The 24741-nt window shown below is 40.1% G+C and overlaps 1 protein-coding gene across 3 annotated transcripts in view; it reads left to right on the plus strand.

Moving 5' to 3' along the window:
• The window catches only part of tanc2a (tetratricopeptide repeat, ankyrin repeat and coiled-coil containing 2a), a 51780-nt gene that overhangs the window by 10940 nt on the left and 16099 nt on the right, over positions 1 to 24741 (plus strand). For 2 of the 3 annotated variants that reach the window (XM_087837204.1, XM_087837205.1), the window contains exons 1-4: positions 16809 to 17775; positions 21943 to 22079; positions 22365 to 22533; positions 22621 to 22941. In XM_087837204.1, coding sequence (XP_087693330.1) covers positions 17484 to 17775; positions 21943 to 22079; positions 22365 to 22533; positions 22621 to 22941 — 919 coding nt within the window. In that variant the 5' untranslated portion in view covers positions 16809 to 17483. Of the gene's footprint in view, positions 1 to 9459; positions 9573 to 9847; positions 9950 to 16808; positions 17776 to 21942; positions 22080 to 22364; positions 22534 to 22620; positions 22942 to 24741 lie in introns of those variants that run through there. The other variant, XM_087837206.1, reaches the window with a different exon arrangement.

The raw sequence follows: 24741 nt of genomic DNA on the forward strand, positions 1-24741 counted from the left end.
GTAAAGCTAACAAATCTGGGTCTACATCTTCTAGCTTTCACAAGCTGCAGTGAAAGATCCCTGCCACCGCTCCTCCTTCATGGCCCATGCTCCAACAACTCTGATAGTGTAGCTTGCTGGTGTTGATTCTGTCACTTATTCAATTATTGAATTATCTGCTAACAGGGACTTGGATGAGCTAGAGCTAATGCATGATAGTTAACATTTGCCTGACAAAGAGCTAGGCTGGCACGTTGGCTATAAAAGCATTTTTACAGCTCATTCTGTTTACCCAGGTGGCCAAAATGATAGTTACTGTTGCTTTATGATTGTCTGAATCAGTGCACTGGTTTACCGTTGTTTCAGTTTGATAGAAGTACAAAACACAGGCTCCACAGCCTCCTTGTGTAACAAACCATGCGTGTAAGTAACAAAGTTTATGTTAACTCACTTAACAGAAGTTTGTGTATTTTTCTCTCATTTTTGGCAATTTGACAAACAAAAGTGAGACCAAGCTTAAAAAAACAGATCTAAAATGCTTTTACTACAATCCTGGTGACTTTTCTTATGTGGTAAATACAAAAACATTTTTCTCATCAAACCCTTCTTCTCCTTTTGTTTCATTTGTGTATGTGAACATTTTTATGTTTGTTATTGCTTGCCTTCTCATTTTTCCATCTCAGGCAGACACAAAGGACTCTTGGTCTATTTTCCATTGTCTAATTTGTCTTCAGTGCATTTACATAAGAAGGCCAACATCTCTCATTTCCCAGACACATGCACTGTCATATTAATATATGTGCTGCAGTTCAGTCATGCGCGTGTTGTGGATTGGGGGGGTGTCTGGGTTTTTATTTTTTAGACTCAGTCCCGTCACTCCAGCTTACTTCCCTTCAAGGATTAGCACACTGACACACATTACACACCCATGCAAGGCTGAGCTAGTCACCACTGTGTGTGCATCATATCTAAAGAGCCAGTAGTCCTCTAGCTGCTGCAGCTAGAAGCTCTTTGTGGGATTCTTTCTCAGACATGGATTAGGCTTATTCCTAAACTCCCCTCGCAGATAGCCATGGGGTTTATTTGCTCAGGTTTTGAAATATCTGCTGCCAAGAGAGGTTGCACTGGGAATGAATGTTATGCTAAATTAATTTCAGCACTATGCTTTTCTTCAAGAATGAAATTAAACATTGGAAAGTGTTATTTACTGACAGCAGTGGCTTATCTGACTGCACACACATGCACACACACTCACTGAAGAAAGGTTCGTCCTTGTGGAGTCACCTCACTGTCTCTCTTGCTCGTAGTGCACCTGGTAGTAGCACCTGATCCACTCTCCCTTGGGCACACAAACACACACACACACACACACACACACACACACAAAGGAGAATGTTCCCAAGAGAAAACATAGTCAAACACAAAGGGAGAGGAAAAGAGGAAGAGGCTTGGACAGCATAGAGACTCTGCCACATTCTGCTCACAGTAATGATGATATGCTGAGTGGTTTCCTCATCCATCATGTACCTTTATGCACGCATGTGTGTGTGTGTGTGTGTGTCTTTCCAGAAAAAACTGAAATCGAAACCATGGAATATGAGACTAACAGTAAAAGAAAAGAAGAAAAAAAGTGGAAATAAAAACTGCCGATGGAGAAAGAGCTGCTCAGACTCAAACTGGCAGCACAAGTTTGGATGGAAATGTGTCATACATATATGTGTGCACATATTTCATAAAGTTTTTTTCTTCCATCACGACAGTGATTGTTGTTGAAATGATTTAGGGCATGCAAAGACCGCGGTGGTATTTTTGAATGTCTGTAGTCAATAAGTACAAACTCACTAAGACTGTAAATATGTCCAAAAAGATTTCACTTCAGCAGCTTCACAATGTGATGCAGCTTTGTGAGTCCTGCATGGTGAGGAAAGGGCAGGCAGTCTTCAGTGATGAATCAAATTTTCTCTGTGATGAATGTGAGTTACAGTCATCAGGAAAGGCATAAGGGCGCCCGCTTAGCTGACTACTTATGCCTTTTATACCTTAAAGTATAACACAGTTAATAAAGACTGAACTGAAAGTCAATATTTATTATGACTACCTTTATTTTTCTAGCATATCTTTATTTGTCAGCACAAAAGTTTAAAATAAGCACAATTTTATGGCATTCAGAAGCATTTTTACTGCTTTGCTTCCAGCATGTGCCTGCTTTGGTTGGCAGGTTTGTTCACATGGGCATTTTAGATCTATTTTAACTATTTTTTGGATCCACTATAAATACTTTATGATGTGTGTCAGTTAGAATGATTCTTTTCTTCTTCTCCTTCCAAAAAATGTTTTTATTATTACATTTGTGGTTGTATAAGTATAATGTAGCGTATTACCTATGGTGACTTAATCCTAACAGGGTTCATGTAGGACTGTTAAAAGCATATGAAATTTCATATTTGAAATTTCAACTGAAGTCTCCCAGCATACACTGGATCATTTTAGATTATATCAGGAAACAGGTAGTGCTGTGTCAGTCATTTGAATTAAATTTGCTTGTCATGTGGACCCCACTTCATAATTGCAGGAAGCCTACATTTCCATTATTAAATAATGTGTCTGTTAAAGATTGTGCAGTTTAAACCTAAGGTTTACCTCCAGTGTAACCCCAAAACCCCAACAAAAAGAACTGAAAAACAGTGATGCTCTTTTTTGTTAAGCTTTATATTTGAGTAGCACACCTGTGACACTACGAGTGCAGTTGGTTTACTTTACTGTAACTTAGGGTCGGTAAAAGCAGAAAAAAATGTTAATGGAAGAAAATCAGAATTACAGATGACTTTTCTTGTGATCACTTGGTAGTTTTGATGTTGTACAGCACACTAAAGTTAACCATCCTGGTAAGACAATGACATAGCTTTTATTTTCATAACACTATTCACCTTATCAGACATCTAGTTTGCTAATGTTATGCTCACATATTGTGACATAGCGTTCAACCAAAAAAAATGTATCTATTTTACCTCCAGTCTGTAGTCATGTTCATCTGTCTGTAATGTTTTGGAGTAATCTGAGCTTTGGAGATGTTAGCTGTCTAGGTATCTGACTTATTATGAATATAATGGAACTAAAGGGGCATATGGCTCCACACAGTGTCTAAGTAGCAGTGCTGCTTGTGATCTTCTTGTGATTAAAATATTCCTGCCAACAGGGCTGGGCCATATCATACCGTTCACGTTAATACCAGTATAATGTTGGGCAACGATAAGAAAATGAAATATCGCGATAGAATATGGGTAAAACGCGCATGCGCAGTGCCTTTGTTTTCATACACACATGGCGGGAAAAGCACGGCGGCGGCGATGGAGAATGAGAAGGGCGAAAGCAGATCGTTGAATGAAACGGATGGACCAGAGTTGGTTTGTAAAAATGCTGCGACTTCACTGGTGTGGAACTGGTTTAGCTTTCGTCCGTCAGATACACAACAAAGCACTATTTTTGGTAGCGCATGCTAGCGGGCCGTCGTTATTACTGTGTTTTTTGGAAAATACGGCACATTTAAAATCAATCCTTTGATTTTTCTGAAAATCGACAGTGCCCCTTATAATCCCGTGTGCCTTATGTATGAACTCTGGTTGTGTTTACTGACCTCGAAACGATTTTATGTTCACGGCGCTCGAAAATCTGTCAAATGTTTCAGTACGACTTTGCTAAGCTACGAAGCCGCACCGCTTGATGGATTGTTGGAGCATTACGGCTATATTAGGCAGGAGCCTCGTGGAGTGATACGTACTGTGCTTCAACATAATGTTACTGTATTGTGTGTGTATAACCTCTTTTTAAGTTTTGTGGATATTATACATGGTTATGCTGAGAATATGTCGGCCAGTTTCCACTGGAAATGCCTTTTGGTTAAACTGTCAGCGAGGAATTTGCATTTGCACTATTAAATTTTTATATAACGTTAATGCACATAAAAAACAGCTGCTTGTTTAAGTGAAAATCATTGATGGGGTTTTTTTTGCACTAATAAAGTTGTGGTGTTGTAAAGTATTTTGTCTAGTGTCAATTATATCGTCAGTTATATCGTTATCGCAAATTTTCAAATGTATATCGTGATAAATATTTTTGGTGATATCGCCCTGCTCTACCTGCCAATCTTCTTATGGTTGTCAGACATATCCAATAAAAAGAAAACACAATAATGATAAATCATATACAGACCTTATGCCGTATGTCGTATTTCGAACTGGAATAAGCCAGAAGTAACATGACAGTAATTAGTGTGTGTGTAAAAGCCTAATTAATATGCACTGTTGCTGACATGACTCACACTGGTAGTTTAATAAAGCTGAATGAGAGTACAGTTATTAAATTGCTGTGCTGTGAAAACATCCGTTTCCCAGTGGAAACTATAACTATGCTGCTGTTATCAGCAATGGTCAACAGAGGGGGCCAGAGGTCAGTGGTTCCTTAAACTGTTTAAACTGTAAACCCCTGGTGTGGTTTCAGTGCCAGTCCTAAGACTGTTCAGTGCATGTTGTACATGGATGTTTTTCAGAGTGTAAATCCTGAAGCAGAGACATTTTCTTAGTAAAACAGTGAGGAAGCAATGCCACTGCGACTCGGGCTTCCTGTGTTATTTAAACGTCCCTCTTGCCATGTCGGCTTCCTCACACAAAACACAATTTGGTTTTGTTATGTAGCAATACTTTGAACCAACTGAGATTAACCCTGTGAGGTTCCCTAACTGTAACCCTAACTCTATGCTATCAGGAAATACAACTTTTGTTTTTATTTGCATTATTCTCCCACATTTTGGAAATCAGGGAACAAAGAAAATAATCCCTCTAACTGACATCACAAACTATTTAAATTTTTTACAAGGAAGTATATTTACTTCCCTTACTCCACTTATTCATAGTACCGCATTTGTTTCTGTTTGCAGAGGTATTTGCCTAAAAACCGAACAGTATGTAGCTCGACGTGGATCACGTTGTGTGTAGATTGAGTGGTGATTGGAAGAGAAGTGAGCTGGAACAGGAAAGGGATCACCAGCAGAGTTCAGAACACAGGGAGAGCGAAAAGGCACGAGGCATGAGCTAAAACTGACAGCAGCACTGTGCACCACGCTTTGGCGTCATTTTGCCTTGGATACTCTCAATTTTTGAAACCAGCATGGCCAGTGTGGTCAGGTTAAAGATGTGCATGTACAATTGCGCCTGTATTTACCATTAATGATATATCAGTATAAGAGATTCCCAGATTATACAGAGAGAAAAACAGCAGCATCTTGAAAAGATGGGTTTTTTCAGAGTGGCGATAATGTCATTCAGGAGAAGACCGAAGGGATTCCAGCTTCCCCCCACATTGATAGTGCAAACAACACTGTGTCGTCTGATGAAGTCACAGCTGGAACACAACAAAACTAATGCAGTGCGTATTAGCTACCACATGGCTAACCCCAAACCTGAAGTCAACACTAAAACACATCTTTTGTTCCCAGATGTCAGGTACCCATACCGTGTAATCAAATCAGTGCCCTTGAAATGTAGAGTACATCTTCTTTATCTTCTTACCCCTCTGAGATCTAAGAAATAGGTGGTAGCCCTGACCTATCCCTATATTTTGGAAAAATATAGTTAGAATGAATAAATATTTTTTTTCCTGCTGACTTAGGAGAACCGTTTAATAAAACACAAATGAGGTATTCATTAGATTGCCCAAGGTCGGTTAGGGTTTGACAGCTTAGACGTCACAAGGTTAAAGATGTGCATTTGCCATCTTCAGTTTTAGGATATATGTCAGAAATCTGTTTTTTAAATCAAACTATCTTTCAATTGAATAGTTTCACATATTTGTCCTGAGTGTCGTTCACGTTAAGTTAAAGTTGTGTAAAGTCTCATGGAGTTGCTTATTTGCTCAAAGTCAATAACCTCACACTGACACAGTGACCCACATCTGAAGTTCTGTAGCCTTCATACGGCACAGATAAACCAGGGAAGCATACACCACCAGGCAAAAAGGGTTACATCAATATGAATTATCATTAGGGGATTGCTTAGCAACCGCAGATGGTTGCCTAGCAACACCATTGCCAGGCAGCAGTATGGGTGTGTTCAAAAGTCACACTGTAGTAAAGCAAAAGAGCAAAGAAGGGAAATGTTGTGTGGTGTGTGATTCTGTGTAGAATCAACTCTTAAATGTAATACTGCTTTTTAGTTTTCCATCGATAGACTCCACCTCCACCATCTTGGACTGCAGCTGCTGACAGTGGTCCTTGTTCAGCTTTGGAAATGTGCTCTGAAAAGACTGAATTCCCAACTAAAACTTGGAGGCTGGAGAGTAGAAAAAGGATTTTAGTCCGCAGCTACAGTCGTAGACAGTGGTCATAAAGGTTCATAGAGGGTGCACCACACACAACCCTCTGCTAACACCAATGGTGGGTTGATGAGCTTATTGCTATAGCACTAGCTAACTGGCCATGGTATATCTGTAACGTACTTCTGGTTATTTCAGCACGTGTTTAGACCCCATTATGAGCAAATGACTGATTAGAATGAAGTTCTGAGCTCATATATGTTTAGCTGTGGGTCAGGAGGTAGAGCATACAGCTCCTTTGGTTTGTATATTTAAGTATCTTTAGGCGAGATGCTGAACCCCAAGTTGCCCCTGATGTATCCATTGGTCTGTGAATTCTCCAGGGGAATGTGTGAATGGTAACCCTATAATGCCATTTGTATCATATTTCCTACATTAGTTTCTGAGACCTCTATCTCATGAACATGATCAATACTTGCCATAATTTCAAAATGTTATGGACAAAACTCTTTTTTGTCTAAAATTAACATTGTTGTTAACAAAAAGTTGCCAAAAATGCCCAGTGTATCAAATGCCATACAAAAAATATATAATAAATATTAGTGCTGTCAGCTAGGGCTGGGCGATATGACCCAAAATTCATATCTCGATATTTTTTTAAAGCCATAAAGTAAGAACAAAAAGAGAGTTCTTAGTCAAAGCTGTGTCCCAGATGTCACACAGGCACTTTTATTAACATACAGCATAGATGTACATGAAAAAAATTACTCAAAAATAAATTATGAGCATATATTAAATAATAATGCTCCATAAATAAAAGAAAACTATGTTGTTTTTGTCCATAACAAAAAGCTCACAATTGTGCAGTCAAAATGTAAACTAACAGACGCTGAGCATAATAACAAAGACAGATTTCACAGCTGCTCTGTTCCCAACTTCTACTGCGTGACTGACAGCCTGCAGTTTGAAATCCGCTTCAGGTGCCATTTATGGTCCTTATACACACACAATACGGTAATATTACGTTGAAGCACAGTACGTATCACTCCGCGAGGCTCCTCGGTAGCCGTAATGCTCCGACAATCCATCAAGCGGTGCAGCTCCGTAGCTTACCAAAGTCGTACTAAAACATTTTTTGACATATTGCTGAGCGCTGTGTACCACATAAAATTGGTTTGCGGTCATCAAGCACAACCAGATTTCATACATAAGGCGCGCTGTCAACTTTTGAGAAAATGAAAGGATTCTAGGCTGTGCAGTCCCTCTGGGCTGCATGGCGTTAGCGCGGTTAGCTCATTAGCGTGGTTAGCTCGTTAACACATTGACGCCGTCCAGCCTCACGCACAGGGCGATGCGCAGTAACTCGTTAACGGAGATTTGCCGTGTCCATCTTGTCGCTGCCTGCAGGTGAAGCGATGGGGGAGGAAGGGGAGTTGTGTTCAGTGAAGGAGAGAGGCGAGGCCGAGTAACGTTGCGTAAAGACAAAAGGGGACGAAAGAGAGGCAAACTTGTGGCTCCACAACTATAATTATAACGTAACATAGACTATATTGATATAAAGGATGTTGTCACATCTTATATCTCGTATAAAAATATATCGATGTTTTTTAAAAACTCGATATATTGCCCAGCCCTACTGTCAGCGTTAACAGGTTAACGCAGGCTGATCTGCATTAACGCATTAAAACTGGGTAATTCGTGTTAACGAGTTAACGCAGATCAATCCATGTAAGGGGTTACTCAGCATCCACGCCTTAATGCAGCTTAAACACATTAACGCCATCATCACGACTAATGCGATGAACAGTTACCCGTCTGGAGCGCAGACTGACTCAAAATCCCTGAAATGACTCTGCTAACACATTTCAGGAAGTTTGTCCAACGTGTGTCCATTCTGCGCTCCAGATGGGTTGAGCCCTTTAAAAATTTTAATCGTGTTAATCGTGATGACTGCATTAATGCGTTAACACTGACAGCACTAATAAATATCTAATAAAGATATACCATAAACAACATGATATAGCATTTTGTTATAAGGGTTATTAAACATCTCAGTTCCAAAAAAACCTGAATTTTCTGGCTGTTTTTGATGGGTTGGGTCTTACGGGGTTAAGTCAAAATTGATAGTATGAATGTATGTGAATGAGGCATGTAGTAAGAAACTGAGTAATCAAACAGAAAAGAACGGGGCTGTGTAAGTAACAGTCCATCTATGTATGTATTAAAGCATTGCAGCGGTATGACCCCTTCGCTAGCTTCACTGAGCTTTCAACTGGATGTGATGAATCAACACATCTGACAAAAAAATGATGAGCTTAAATCCTCCCTTACTTTGCTGCAAAAGGTCTAGGCTGCTGGAGGATTCCCATGATGCACTGAGGCTATGACCACACTAGCCCGAAAACGCCGTCTCAGTGCGGACGGGAGGCCAAAACGGAGAGAAACGATGCATTTTCAAACGAAAAGTATGGACGTAGCCCGAGTGTTTCACTCACTATGTGTTTATACACCTCATGTTATTATTAATCTCTGGTTCTCTTCCACAGCATTTCTTTGTCCTGTCTTCATCCACTCTTCCCTAGCCGATCACGGCAGACAGCCGCCCCTCCCTGAGGGTGGTTTTCCATGAGCCTTCTTCCTGTTAAAAGCCACCAAAGTTCTTCTAGAAACAAGTCATGCTCCTTTTTATAATGCCAGAATAAATGGAAATCTGATTCATCTTCTACCTGACAGAACCTATATAATGCACATAATCCTATAACAGATGTATTTCCTTATCCTTTTATTAGTCCTCCGTGCTTATCACTGATGCAATGCACAACAACAGAATTCTTACATATATTTCTATTCAGGATTCTCAGGCATTCAGGAGTGCCACGTCTCCTCCCTGTTTTCTGCTTCTGCCACCCAAGCTACATAAGTGTCCTTTCAGATACTCTGGGGACCTGCTGCTATTGATGTTATAGCACTATAGCAGTATACTGAGTTCGGTCAGAGACATTTACACAAGGAAATGACATTCACTGCAGATGATTAAACTGTTAGAGCAATGAGATTCTGTTAAGCAACACATACGGATCATAACATGACTGGACATAAGAGGTCAGCTGGAAAAGGAAGTGATTAGTTCTAATGGTTTACTGACTCACTCTCTCTCTGTCTCCATCTCTGTAGGAGTGTTGACAGGAAGTGTGCGCATGTGTGTTTGCTGACATCGTGAGCAATCATGTTCCGGAACAGCCTGAAGATGCTACTGGGCGGCAAAGGTCGCAAGAACAATACCAGTGGTCAGTAAATTCATATATGTGTTTTTCACCCGTCGTTTTGTGCTCCGATCAGAAGCCGTGCCTCTAGTCTGTGTGTTTCAATGAAGCCATGTCATGGATGTGTAAATAGATATGTTAATGTTATATTACACAAAATATTTTCATCTAATATTGTTGTAAAGCACGCAGATCATGGGTGGCTGTTTGTTTGGGCACATACAGATGAGTTCTTCTTCTGTACACCACTGTTTCATGCAGCAGTGTCTCTCTGTGGCTCTTTGTCACTTTTCCAATAGGTAACACGGACTCAGAGGCATCAGAAGTCAGGATGATCGAAGGATTCACTCGTTCACTCCCCTCCTCTCCTCTCCTTAACCTTCGCCTGGGCAAGAGACCTGGTAGGACTGTCTATTTATCTCAGTGCGTGCTCAATGAAAGGTTTCTCCCACTGAAAACATTACGTCCAGATGAACAGAATCAACCTTTTGGGGCTGTCTGTGTAGCTCAGTATGTTGGTCGATCACTCATGTTTAGTATTTGATTGTGTGACGTTCATGTGGTCTTATAAAAACAACAAGTAGTGCTGGAAATATGTGTGCAAATATTAGTCACAATATCTGTGTATATATTTCTGCATCTTATAAATAGAACGTGATTGTAATTATTTGTTGACAATTTTATTTGCATTTAAAACAGCTGATAAAAAAAATATTTTTGTTGATATTGCATAGGACTCAGAAATAACTACCAGTAGTGATGGCAACTGTGATATTTTAAAACCAAAACTTGAAATTGTCTTTAAATATAATATATAAACTGTACTGCACTCCTTCCTTGATTTTCTTTGTTCTTGTGGCTTCTTCTCCCCGTAGATGCACTGATCCAATTCTTTTCCTGTTCTGATCCAATGTACATACCTTGATTTTATTTTACCTTACTAATGTGATACTCATGTTAACCATATGAGGTCTGAATAATGCTGGGAGTTAACCCTAACCTGTACATTTTGACCTGGGAGCAGAGTTTTTGAAAAGAACAGAAACATCATGTTCTGAAAGCACAGGATTAGGGCAAACTCATCAATGATAACGACTTAGACCAAAAAGGGTTAATACCTGCAGTGTTTCATTCATTAGTAACCAAGTGTCCACTGTCAGAGCCTCAGCCCTGGTTCTTTTTAATGGAAGTACAAGAGCTACTTTTCTATGTTGTAACCCAATGAAAATATGAACACACTGGCAGGATATACAAATATTTATAAATCTGCCCTTAAATCTTACATCAGAGCTGTACTTATACTTCCTGAACATGTTTATGATGTTATCAGTATCAGCGTCACTGAGTGATAGTCGAAGGACTTGGAAAGAAAAGCAGCTGGACTTCTTTAAAAAGTTGTGCCAATTGATCTCAATGGGTCACATAATTGGTGAGGGAAGGTCTCACAACGGTTTCACTCGAAACCTCTGCTGATAATGATCCATACCCTTTTCCACACCTTGGCTTACATCATAGGCGTCGAACTCCAGGCCTCCTCCAGGTTTTAGATGTGCCCTTGATCCAACACAGCTGATTTAAATGGCTAAACATATCTTGAAGTTCTCCAGAGGCCTGGTAATGAACTAATCATTTGATTCAGGTGTGTTGACCCAGATTGAGATCTAGTCGCTTTTCTTTTTTTCAAGCTCCATCCATGACCTGGATGACTGAACCTGCACAGACACACTGAGTGATAGGTATGTTTACATTCACAGGTGCACTAGAAGCAAGAATAACTACCAGACAATTCTGCATGCCTTTAGTTGTTTGAAATAACAAAAATGCCAACAAATAGTCTCAATTCATAGCTCACAATGCTGCTCACTCCATGATATTGTAGATTTTAGATACTAACTCACCAGGCTAATGCTAAATGCCATCTTATCCCCCAGCTTGTGTTAGCTTGTTTAACTGCTACAGCGCTGCTGGTGCTACCACTTAGTACAGGACGAAGCTGTAAGTTTTGGGGGATTGTTGTATTTGTGAACCACACACAGGGAAAATACTTCAAAAAATCTTAACTCACATTATATTCGATTACTTCATCGTTTCGTAGCTAGTAGTTAATGTTTGCTAACTTCAGTTAGCTTAGCCTTTGCTTTTCCTGTTGCTGTAAAGCGAGCCTATATAAAAAATAAACCAAAATACTATGTCAGCTCTTTCTCACTAGTATTTTAGTAGTTCGTTTTTACTTACCATCAAATTCTAGAAGTCCATACCTGGAGTAATGTTTATAAGGCAAAACAAAAATAGTTTCTAGAGGGTGAAGCTCAACTCCTTCGAAGAAAAAGTCCTTCAAGAATAAATGAAAGGTACAAGACTAAAATACATTTGTGTGAGAAATGTAATAAACATGTTGGATATACATTGTTACAATGAAAGATATACAATGAAAGAGCCCACTCACCAAAAGAACCCAACAAGAAAAAAATAAAACAAAATGGACAAGCCCCCAATTATGTTACACCCCAGCCTGTGGAAAACCGGCATGCAACATAAGGAAAATAAAAATAAGGAGAAATGCCCCCACACTCCCTGCTCTCAAGGAAGATGAACCAAAAAAAAACCAGCTACCACGGATTTCACAACAGCCAGTCAGTTTATTAAGTCCCAAAAGGTAGCGGGCGTCAGGGTGAGCATGGCCAAAACAACAAACAAAAACTCTAGAAATGAAATGCAGCTGGCTCACCTTCACAGAAAACCCCAAAAGAAAATTACTGGTGTCTTACCTGCCTCTCTAACCAAAAACAGGAGAAAAGGTTCCCAAAGAAAAAAATGGCTTCTCACCCCTACAGCTACCGAGTAAAAAAAAGTATCGACAACTATTTACATCTATATACAACAAACTATTTACAACACGGCAAATACTTCCAGAATACAAATTCACACGCAGCCACATGCACAGTTCGTTGGGAACAGGAAGTAGGCGGGGCGTGCCGGTTGAAAAGGGTCCTCATTTATAGCCGGCCTCTTCCAGTCCTCCACCAATGGTCAGCCTCCACCTGGAACACACATAGCAGCAATAACACAGGACACAAACTATGCCACCCTCTGGTGTGGCAGACAAAAAACACAGTACAAAAAAATATCCATGACACTGAATCATAACAACATGTATACATATGAAATGCATCCTTGCAAATTCAAGAAACCTGCCCGTTGTTGTGAAGCGTCGACTCACGTTTATCATGTGAGTACACTTATACAGTGGAAACCCACAAATGTTTGCCAACAGGAGGAGAAGGAGGACAACCAGTTAGTGTAACATATTGTCAGGATTTCAGGAAAGTCCGTATGGCTGTTAATGCAAAGTTAAATCATAACCCTCCAGCTGCACACAGACAATGGCAGTAAGCTGGGGAATCCTTCTGGAACAGTCTGAGCTGATAAGCTCTGTCATTAAGCGAACGTTTCGATGAAGATGAAACATTGTCAACTGACAACATATTCATTTCTGTCTGTGTCGTTTCACCAGTTGATCTTTGCCAATGCTCTGCTGCTTAAAACGTCATGTTTGGTGTGAAACATGCTGAAACAACAGGATTCAAGCTGCTGGGAGGGTCTGTGTCCTCTTCTGTGTGCATAATGAATCTATATCATAAGAAATCTATACGCGCAATTTATGCAAATCTTCTTGTAACCATGGTAACACAAGCCTGTTCCTCATTAAGGCACTCGAAGGCAGTTAAAACTGCAGACTGTTTGTGTCATCTGTGCACTATGTGTTTTCTTCCTCCCTCAGACACACACACACACACACACACACACACACACACAGGGCTGTGACCTGTTACACAGCGTATGGTAGCAGATGGGGGTGGGTTGGCCTTTGACCCTGTATTTGATCGCCCCACTGTGCCTGAGTGAGAGAGAAAACACTGAAATATTACACCCAGCCCCCTGCCAAGCCCTCCAATCCTCTCCTCACCTAAACTCTTCTCCCGCTGCTCCTCTTCCTCCTCCTCGGGGCTGATTTGACACACTTGTCTTAAACATTACCATGTGGAGTTTATCTCTCTGCCCTTTATAAAGTACGGCACTAAAGAAGGGAGACTTCTTTAGTTATTGCACAACGTCTACACACACAAACATAGACAATCTCAGATTTGGCTCATTTCTCTTAACCCTTTTTTTTCTTCCCATTGTGTTTTTCCCCCTGTGCTTATACTCTTTTTCACCACCCCGGCATATCCCTGTCCTTTGTTTTGTCCTGCTCCTTTCCGTGACTTCTACACATCATTAGTTGCTGACATGGATCCACAGTTTGATCCTGGGAAAAGACACAAATACCTTTGAGGTTGTGTCAGGAACAAGCAACACAGAGTTGTTGCCTGTACTGATCTCAGATAGAGGCAGTGTGCAAAGTATGTTGTGGTATGTAGCTTGGGCCATAGTAGTAATTAAGTGTAAGCTAGCTTTTTTAATAGCTAAAAGTAATTTAATTGGAAATTAAGTTGTTGGTTTGTACAAAAACATTTTTTATTGTGCCAAATATTTAGTTTTTTTAGTAATTTAATAATAAATAAATTATATGTCCTCAATCCAGAAAAAGGAGCTAATGCCTGCTTAAGATTTCAACTCACAGTTGTGCTTTTTTTAAGCCACAGATGAACTTTCTGTCAACAGTAGTCTAAGGAGCTTGGAAAGGAAAGCGTCTGGACTCCTTTAAGTTGCTTGAAGATGTTTCACCTTTCAGCTGAGAAGCTTCTTCAGTTCTTGGGTCAAATGGTGGAGAGTCCTAAATTTAAGCCGATTTAAGCAGATTTTTGTCAACAGTAAAATCTTTTGGCCACCAACGTTTCAGCAGCTTTCATTTTAAGAGCAGTGAATGGATATTTCTTGCTAAAATACAATTTGGGACTTGTATTTTGCTTAGTAAACACTAATCTGATAAATTATTATAATACTATAATTATTCACCATAATTAAAGCCTATGCAGTTAAATTTAGTCATTAAAAAGAAAAAACACAAGCTAACTCTAGCTCAAGATCGACTAGCGCTTATCTTAACTGCAAGGTTAGCTTTTAGCTTATTTTCAGTTTACAATATTTGATAAACTTTCTTTGAATAACATGTTTAAACCTCCCGTAATTAACTATGTACGTGCTGTAAATAAGCTGCAAAGACATTATTAACATATAATCAGATTTTATGCTGGTATTTTACACTAACTAGCAAAAATTTACTAATAAGTCCAACAGTGTAAAATGTAGTTCAGGGGTCAGAAAAGTTCATTCAAAACTGAAGTTGCTTAAATCTGAATTCTTTTTAATGAACACGGGGGGATACTTCAACCTGAAAACACTTTGTCTTTTAGACTCTTTATTAATGAGTTTATAGACTCAGAAAGGAGGATTGTTTAGCATATTGTCATTTGCTAATAAGGTTGGGTGATTGGATGAACATATCGACTATTGACGATAGGCCGAGCCTTTCGCCGATCGTTTACACAAGAGCGGTGTATTTATTTATTTGCCCATGAGTAAGTTTGCTAATATTGTTTATTGAAGCTAAGAGAAGCGGTCAACCAAACAAATAATAGCGCTGTTTTAATGGCACACTCTTCCAGCTGTGAACAAACGCACATTCCTCAGTGTGCGTAAAATGCAGCGACTCCTTTACTCAAACTCAGAAAGAACGAAAGGCAGCGGCCTGTGTTCAGAAAAAACACAAAAACATTTTACTTAAATAAAACAACAACAATGGTGGGGAGGGAAACAACGAGAAACTGCATCTTTTTTCTACTATAACCGTGTTTACAGGCTGTTCCAGTGTTTGTCTTACACACTCGACCAAACAACAAATACAAATTAGACAAAAAGTAATTTAAAAATCAAAATGTCTCTTCCAGCCAGCACAAAAAAATCTGTCGTAATGTTAAGTCTTTTGTATGATTTGGTGAATCTCAAACAAAGAAATGAATGAATGAATAATCCAAAACGTAGCTATATTAATACTGAAACAAACAAGAAAAGAAGGTAAAATATTCCCTCAACAAACAAAACGTATAAATTCTAAACGTGAAAATTAGTCCATGCATGATTACATGGCTCCGCCCATCAAAATGTCAGTGCCTGCGCGAATATATCGCCTGTCATCGGTTGTTGGACTGATAACATATCGTCCAAGCTTATTTGCTAATGATTATTCAATCAGAGGAGGTTATTGTTTCACATCTGGCTTTCAAAGAGATGCTCATGGTAAAAATGTTTGACTCGAGCCTTGATAGCAGGACCTCACAGTCCAGTGGGTGACATCACAGAGGCTTCCCCCGTCCTCTGTGCTGTCGTGATCCACGATCGTGGAGTGGGTCAGAGCTCCGACTTTGACCCACTCCACATCTTCAGTAAAAAGCAACTCTGATATCCGAGTTTGGGCTTCTGGCTTACCTCTGCTTTTGGTCTCCACCAACTACAGCTTGTAAATGCTCTGCTGAGCTAGTTTCTGACTGTCTGTGTTTTAAACTGTGGCTTTACAAAAGGTTCTTACTCTGTATGTTTTTAGAAAACTAAATAAAAAAATAAATAGTGTAATAAAGTTCTAAGATGAGTGGATAATGCTTTAGATACACTATCTCTAGTAGTTTCATTTTTCTGTACATCTATATGTTACCTATAAGGTATTAATGTAACCTGTTAAATGTTTTAGGTTGCACTAAAACTATTTCTAGGTGAACAACAAAAGGTCAAAGGTAAAAGTTGGAGACATTATAGAATCATAAACCAGCTTTTTGTGTTTTTTATTCGTTCTTCCACAAATTTCAGCCTAAATCTTTCCTTCAAGTCTTAAATTTAAACCCGTTTTTTCTGCACTCTTTCATAAAATCACATTTTAAATAATATTTGTTTCAATTTAACTAGTTTTTTTTATACATTTTCCACATTTCTTGGTCTAAAGTGGATTACAGTCTTCCATGTTCACTGTGATTTGTGGGCGCACTCTCCTCTGTTCTTGGAAAGAGTTTCACTTTAATTGCAGCATTTCTTTGCTCTGCTGCTTTTCGGAAATTGTTCTGTCTCTGCGCGTTTTTCCTTCTTTTAGAAGAGACAAGGCTGAACTGTTTTTCTAAACTTTCCTCGTGCTTCTCGACATGTAACAGATTACGCTCTCGGTTCAGCTCCTCCTGCAGGCTTTCTGTTTCTCTCCTGTGTGGGTTTTTTTCTTTTTGGGGGTTGGAGGAGGGGAGGTTTTGATTTGCGGTGCAGTCGGACGAGGGAGGTCGTCTTTCAGACCAGATACGGAGGCTCTGCTGGTGGAGAAAGAGGCTTTGCACACTTAGAAGTGTTCTTTTTTGTGTGTTCTGACCTAAGAGCGTACCGTATGTGAGAGGATTGTTGTGGGCTTTTTTGCTTGTTTTTGCACTGGATGCTTTAGTTGTTACTCTGTTTTCTGGGACTCTACCTGTGAATGAGAAAGACTTTCATTTTTCTGGCTACAAAGGACAATAACCAGTGGAAATGCATTTCCCAGGTTTGTGTGAGTTGCAGTCAACTTTAGAGCACTTCTCATGTATGCAGATTGCTGTTTCACCTCTGAAGAGTAACAAAGAAGTTCATCTGTTACCACTGGATTTGCTTGTTTTATTGTCCCGCAGTCACTCAGCCTGAAAAGTCGGAGCACCTCTGGTGTGTTTTTTTTCTTTTTCCGGAGAGTCTCTTCCTCTTCTTATCACTTCACTTCTACCTCCTTCATCTTTTTCTCCCCCTCTCCTTTGTGTACTCTGGAGAAGGAGGAGCTCGATACCAAAGTGAAGAAGACGGGATCATGATGTCATCACATTTTCACCAACAAAACTTAATGGAGAGGGAGAAGAGCACAACTTCAGCTGACTTAGTTTACTCTGCCCCCTACATGGAAGTACTGTGAACCAATCAGAGTCCTGCTGACAGCTAGCCATGGACTGCACGGCGGCTATTTTGAAAGCATGCGCCCGCTCCAGAGCCAAGTGGTGTTGCCACGGGCGCTCCAGCGTCCGTCACCCGTGGGGGCCGGCGAATGGCTGCGGTTGTGGTCGAGGTGTGTTTGCGGGGGGCTTCGTCAACCACACCTCGTCCCTCCTGCGGCGCTTGCTGTTGCACGTTTGCTGTTGTCACTCTCACGAGGAGAGTTCGCAGTTGTGTCGCGATTGGGGGGATTGTCCGATCCAAGGAGTGGAGAGAGATCGAAGAGGAAGGAGACAGGAGGAAGGTGAGAGTGATGGATCTCTCTATGGCCAGAAATTCTTGTTTTATCAGTCAAATACTATATTTTTTAAATTTACTCTAATCTGTTATCTGTAATTGTGTTTGATTTTTTTTCAGATTTTGTACAAATAGTATGCGAAAATATATTTTTCCCTTTAAATTTAGCCTAAAAAAAGTATTTTCTACATTTCCCCCCAAAAATGAGTCGAGCTACTCAAGCTGGCAAAAACCCGGTGATGCCATTTAATGTCTCATTAGTATGTAGTTCCAAGCGTGTAAGCAAAGGAATCTAAAACAGTTTGTTTTTTATGAACAGAAAGGTTAGAAAAAAACTCGCCTGTAAACATGTTTATCGGTGCTATGATTTTACAGTCAGCCCCAAGTGGCTGTTTGAAGAACTGCAGCTTTGTTATTTTTTCAGCTATGCAGGTGTCCACAAGGCTCACATGTCTTTCTATGCCAGAGCAGGAAAGTTTGTCCTTTTAGTTAAGGAACGTGATTATGTGCATTTTTGACAAAGTATTATATCGCTATATATCGATATGTGGTGACTCCTCCTCCTCAGCAGACGTATCTTGTGTCCTAGCCTCAAGTTGTTCACTGTTGGTTTTGTGTACTCCAGCGTATACACTTGAGCATCTTCATCCTTTCCATTAATAACTGCAGATATTCACATTTACCACAATTTAGCGTGCTTCAGCTGCCTCAGCTGCTGCTTTCATTTCTCTTTTGTGTTTTCACTTTGTAAGAGGTTTTTTTTCTGAAATAAGGGAGAGAAACGTATGTCTTATATCTTCGCAAAGAACTAAAGACAGATCAGATTGGTTTCCAAACAGATGTTACAATGTAGAAATGAGTTAAGTTATATACTAATGGCCTTTAGAAAACCCAAGGTACTTACTGTGACACTGAATGATGTTGTTAAAATGAAGTCAGGACCTCTCACAAGGCTGTTTGGTTAAGTAATGTTGGCTGATGTAGTCACAGCTAACTCCTTAGACTGAGTTTGCCCTCAGGACTTTGTGTCAGGCTCTCTGTGAGGTGGTTAATAGTCTTGTTCACAGCCTCATTACCTCCCACATTGACTATTGTAATTCTCTCTTACATCGTCTCCCCCAAAAATCCCTCCACAAGCTTCAACTGGTTCAAAACTCTGCTGCCCGCATTATCACCAGAACTCCTACCAGCACATCACCCCCGTTCTTCAGGAGCTTCACTGGCTCCCTGTGAAATTCAAGAGAAGTTCTTCTGCTCACCTTCAAGGCCCTTCATAACCTTGCTCTTCCTCACCTTTCTGACCTGTTAAGCACTACTTCTTCTGCTCGCTCACTTCAATCTTCTTCTATCCAGCTTGCTGTGGCTTCTGTCCGCCTCACCACCATGGGAAGCAGAGCTTTCAGTTGCTCTCAGGCTGTGGAACTTTCTGCCCCCAAATATAGGAAACATTGGTTCTCTCCCCCAGTTTAAATCCCAACTCAAAACCCATCTGTTCAAATCTGCATATTCACTGTGAACTCATTTTTTGTTTATTTTATCTTGTGCCTTTTGCTTTTTTATTGTTCTTTGTTGTCATTGTTATATTATGTGTTTTATTCTATTGGTAAGTGTCCTTAGGTGTCTTCAAAGCCCCTTTTAAATAAAATGTATTAGCATTATTATTATTATTGTTCTTCAGAGAGTTCACAGGGTCCATTTTAGCCACCATACTTTCCCAAAAATATAACCAGCTTGTTCTGTTGCTGTCACTTATCCAAACCATAACTGAAAACAGAAAATAACATCAAAGAAAGGACGTCTTTCTTCATTTAAAAATGCATTATGTGACCAAAATGATCTGACCAATCAGATCTCAACTATGTGGACTGCATTTGCACCTTTACCTGTATCCATTCACTTGTGCTTAGATCAGCTAAAACGCATGCTAATCCCAGTTTACAAAGCTCTGAGTTTCTAATTTATCTAAACATCCTTGCCCCAGGATTATGCTCTTGGTGCTGTTCATCATTTTATTCACTGAATGTTACAGGAAGTCAGAGGTGCAGTTAACAAGCAGAATCATAGTGACACTTTCAGACTGCTCCAGAGCTTTGGAAATGATTGCATCATTTTACTGACAGAAACATGTTAGAGTTTCTATATTAGGATTCTGTTACAGCAGAAAGTTGTTCTGGTTCAGGAAGAAAGGAAGTAAAGAGAGTACATGAGGGAAAAAGAAAGAAATCAGGGAGGGAAGAGAGAAAAGAAAAAACGGAGGAAGGAAAAACAAAAGAAAGATGGGACCAGAGAAAACTCAAAGGGTGAAAAGAAAGTCGGAAGAAATAAAGGAACAAAAGAAGGCAGACTAATGAGGGAAAGTAAGGAAAGAAACTGGAGGAGAGATGAAAAACAAATGGTTAGAAGAAGAGAGAAACTATGACAGAAAGAAAAGCTGAACGTAAGAATGGAAAGGAGGAAAGAAAAAAGAAGAAATACACAAAGAAAGAAGAGAAGAAGGGACGACAAAGGGAGAGGAAGGCTCCTAAGGAAGGGAGGAAAGACAGGAGAAGCAATCAGAAGCTGAACTAGTTAAGAAAGCAGAAATGGAAATGTCTGCGCGCTCTGTATCTGATCTTTCCATTTTATTTTTCTTCTGCTAAAAACGACTCACACACCCTGTCATTGACTGACCACACACACGCATGTATGTGCACACGTACACACACACATGTGCTTTGTGTTGGATGGCTTTTTTTGGTGTGTGTGTGTGTGTGTGTCTGATTCTTCACCAGCAGTCAGCAGTTTAAAGCTGTAATTACAGAGAGAGAGAAACAGAGTCGGAGCTTTCATGCTGCGGCTTACATTCTTGTCTTGGTGTGTGTGTGTGTGTGTGTGTGTGTGTGTGCAGTGCTCTTGGCATATTTAGGTCATGATAGTGAATACATTAATAGCAACATCAATCACTGTTTTGCATGTGCTTTGAGTGAGTTGCAGCGTGTGTGAGATTCTCTGAATTGTTCTATTTTTATAATTTCTTCTGATTGGATGGACTTATAACAGTGTCTACTCTTGAACCCAGCACATCAAATTGGGACTTTTTAGCAGGTTGCCAGTAGAAACCTGTCATTGAGGCAGCTTTATGCTGAGCATATGCTGACCCCAGCCCAGCAGCCAGACCCTGAACTTCAACAGATAACAATCTGATGAGCTGTCAGGCTACAGCCTGCATTTCTACCTTCATGTTTTAAAGTCTCTTTGTGCTGGTTTTCATCTTTGCTTTGTGTTCTTACCTACATACTAAGAGAAAGATTTGTGTTGGTGTGTGGGGCTGGTAATCATGAGACTGTGTTTCAGGTCATTTTATGGAGAAACACGAAAGTAATGTAATGTGTGCTGGATTAGAAAAGTGTTCTGTGTAATACAGAACACCCAGATGGCAAGAAAGAGGGGACATACCTCCAACATGCAAAAAAATGTAATCACCCAGCATGCAATTCATTTGCACAAATGTAATGTGTTTGATAAGCTGCTCGGCGATGGTGGTGACGCCATTGAGAATCAATAAGGAATCGATTCGATAAGTGATGGAAGTGGAATCACTACAGTCGCACACACCAACACAAATCCCCATATGGACACAAATACGGACGGTGGACACACATGGAATATGTATGAGCGTATGAGAGACCTGAAAACAATCATCACAGTGATTCTACTATGAACAGGTAGAAACAGAGGCTGACTGCTCATCACTGCTTTGTCTTCTGTTGAAGCTCATCCTCTCCCTGCTCATCACGCTAGGTTTTTCGCTAGCCTTGCGTTAGCATGTTGTCTGTGCTTGCAAAAAGCTCAAATCTTGCCACCAGTATAATCCAGTTGTTTCTGTCCTGCATGCAGATTCAACGTTATCATCACGCTCTCGTCCCTTTGTGCCATAAAAATAAAATGAATGTCCATAGCTGTAGACTTCATCGTTCTCCTTCTGCTGCACACAAACTGAAATCTTTGTAACACGAGTACTGGCATAATTGCAACTGGAATTATATTTTTCACTAATGGTTTATGTCGCTACATTACTGAAAAAATATAATGTGATTATAATACATGAAGGTATACGGTCTCCATTGTTTCACATGTCACAGTCAACAGTCAGATGACATCATCAGCATAGTATTCCCTTTTCTTCACTCGTTAGGTGAAGATGAGGAGTTAGGACCACCCCCCTCAGTAGATGAGGCAGCTGACGCCCTGATGACGAGGCTTGGTTTTCTGCTTGGAGAAAAGGTCGTCAGTGGAGAGCCAGGCTCCCCTTACCATGCTCAGGATGGGCAGGTAAGTAACATACACGCTTTTGTTCCACCTAAATGATCAAACGCTCTTAGGTTCAGAGATTTAACGGTGAATCTGCCGTACGATGTTTTATCAAGGTTGTGGTAAGTCTCGTTCCACTGATAAATCTATTTCATCCATCCACTGTGTTTCTATTTGAATATTTAAAGATGTTTTGCCAAAAAATGCTAACTTATACAGACACATGATAACTATAAGAATGAGAACTGTACGATATAATATTAATACCTATAATGCACAATAATTTTTCTTTTGCCTTTCCCACAGAGGATGTCTCCTTCTTCCAGTCTGGCTAGTAGCAACACCTCGCCCAGTTCCACACTGCACCCTCCCACTGGTGCTGAAGGCAGTAGTAACAACAAGCACGCCTCCCCGAACCACGCCTCCGTCACCTCCCCCACCTCAACACTGGAGAGCAGAGACAGTGGGATCATAGGTAAGGGGCGGTTGTCTTCAAATGGGCCATTAAACAACCAGCTCTTGTTGCTAATGCCCCCTGTTTCCCCTTCACTCTAATTTTCAGCCACGCTGACTAGCTATTCTGCTGACTCAGCTGCAGAGAGGGATGACGGCGCTAAGTATGCAGGAGAATGTTACCATGGCAGCAGTCTCAACCTGTGGCAGCAGGCGGGTCGACCAGTGGTGGCGTCCACTTCGTCTACCAGTGTGGTAGCGTCAGGAAGCAGAAATGAGGGTTTTCTATATAGGGTGGACGACAGCATGGCTGCCTCCACTTACAGCCTAAACAAACTCCACCCAGATCGAGGCGCTGGCCTCACCCAGTCTTCAGGTTCCACCCATTCCATCCCCCTCTACTTCATGCCTCGCCCTAATTCGGTTGCTGGTAAGATGGCAGATGAATGCGATGTGGCCTTTTTTGCCTTTCAGCACAGTTTGAGGTTCTGTTGCATTTTACCAGATATTTATAGTCAGTGTGGTCTAGAAAAGTCACAAGTAACTGGCTGACACCAACCAACCATAAAAGTCCAGCTGAACAAGCTCCACATATAAAAGAATCTATAATTTTGCAGATTGCTTACAGATAATTTCATTTTAGACCAAATCTTAAAAGAAAACTTGGTAAAAAGAGAGCCAGCGGCAGGACAGGGAACTCAGTTTAACCCTTTAAAGCCGGTCGGAGCGGGCATGCTCTGTTTTGCGTAACTATTTTTAAATCCCGGTAGCTCTGCAACCACGTGAGCTAGCGCAATAATTTTTTTTGCATATGAAACTGGAGGAGATGTACTTACATCTTATGCCATCAGCTTGATCTAGGTCACGGTTTCCTTCCACATATAGCTTTGCAAAAACTACATAAAAAGCACTTGCAGCAACAAAAACATAATATTCCAGAAACACGCTTTGCCGATCCGATCAGCTGTTCATAACACTTCCTATGTTGGAATAGACGTCAGCGCGAACTATCGCATGTCCGCCATGACCTGCCCGAAACCGGAAGTGACGTCATTTTCGCGGAAAATGTAGTTTTTTACCCTCCGGGCCTCAATGAGCCTATACTGGTGTTTTTAAAAGTTATGTTTGACTTTATGACTTTCTGTGTGGTTTCTGGGATGCTTAGGACTCATATTGCACTGCTGGAAATAGTTTATTTTGATGCATATGCTGCTTTTTTGCAAATTTGCATTATAACATTTATTTTCGTTTTTCCTGCAGTTTATAAAAATTGGTGTATTTCAAAAATAAAACTATGAAGGCACTCAAAATAAATTTCCTGTGGTGGGAAACTATTTTGTGCAACTTTTTTGTATTTACAGTTTTGAGGGATAAGCCTCTTAAATTTCTCTAACTAGAAATATATGTTAAAAAAACAAAAACGATTTTCAATTTTTTTGTAGTTTATTGCACTTTTTTGCAATTTATGTAATTACTATGCACTTAATTCATACATATTATTAAAATCTAGGCTGTAATGGTTGTATTGATGTATAGCAACTTGAAATGCTCCCAAAAATGGCTCCACAGCATGTAAAAATATAATATAAGCTCTGGCGGACTTGGTTCTATGGTAGGTCTTAAAGGGTTAAACTCAGCACAGCTCACTAAGCCCATAATCTGGCTTCATAGTGCACCCCTCTGCTCTGCAAAAGTGAATTCAGAGTGTGTCCCAGTGCATACGCAACGCACTTGTATTCAAATTTGTATACAAATATACAAACAATTGCAGTGAATTATGGGGGCGACAGTTAGAAAAAGATTCCTATATTATTAATAAGTGACACGGATGACTTTATGGGCACGTTCATTCATTTTGCATCAAACTGAATAAAACATAAAATTAGTTTTTTAATGTTGCTGTTATTATAAAAACCTGCCAGGATACTTTGCAGTGTGATTGGATCACGTGCACGCAGTAGTGAGGAATTAAAACACAGTTTTTTCTCTAGTTTATAATCTGTCTTTAAAAAAAACTTCACCTTTATGTAAAAACATAAAAAGTCGCTCCAAGTCTTGGCAGTCTGAGAACAAAGGAAATAATCATTCTAATTGTGCACATCTATTTAGAGAGAAGTCAGTTTTAGCTTAATCCAAAATAACATGTACAGGTTAGGGCTACAGTTAGACACAGAGAGTTAAAGACAGTGTTTCAGAAGCACACATAGAAAATCACAGTCCTGGATCCAGG

This window comes from Neolamprologus brichardi, unplaced genomic scaffold (genome assembly GCF_056152115.1).
Source record: "Neolamprologus brichardi isolate AB-2024 unplaced genomic scaffold, ASM5615211v1 NODE_ptg000031l+_length_7269946_cov_1, whole genome shotgun sequence".
NCBI classification, from domain to species: Eukaryota; Metazoa; Chordata; class Actinopteri; order Cichliformes; family Cichlidae; genus Neolamprologus; species Neolamprologus brichardi.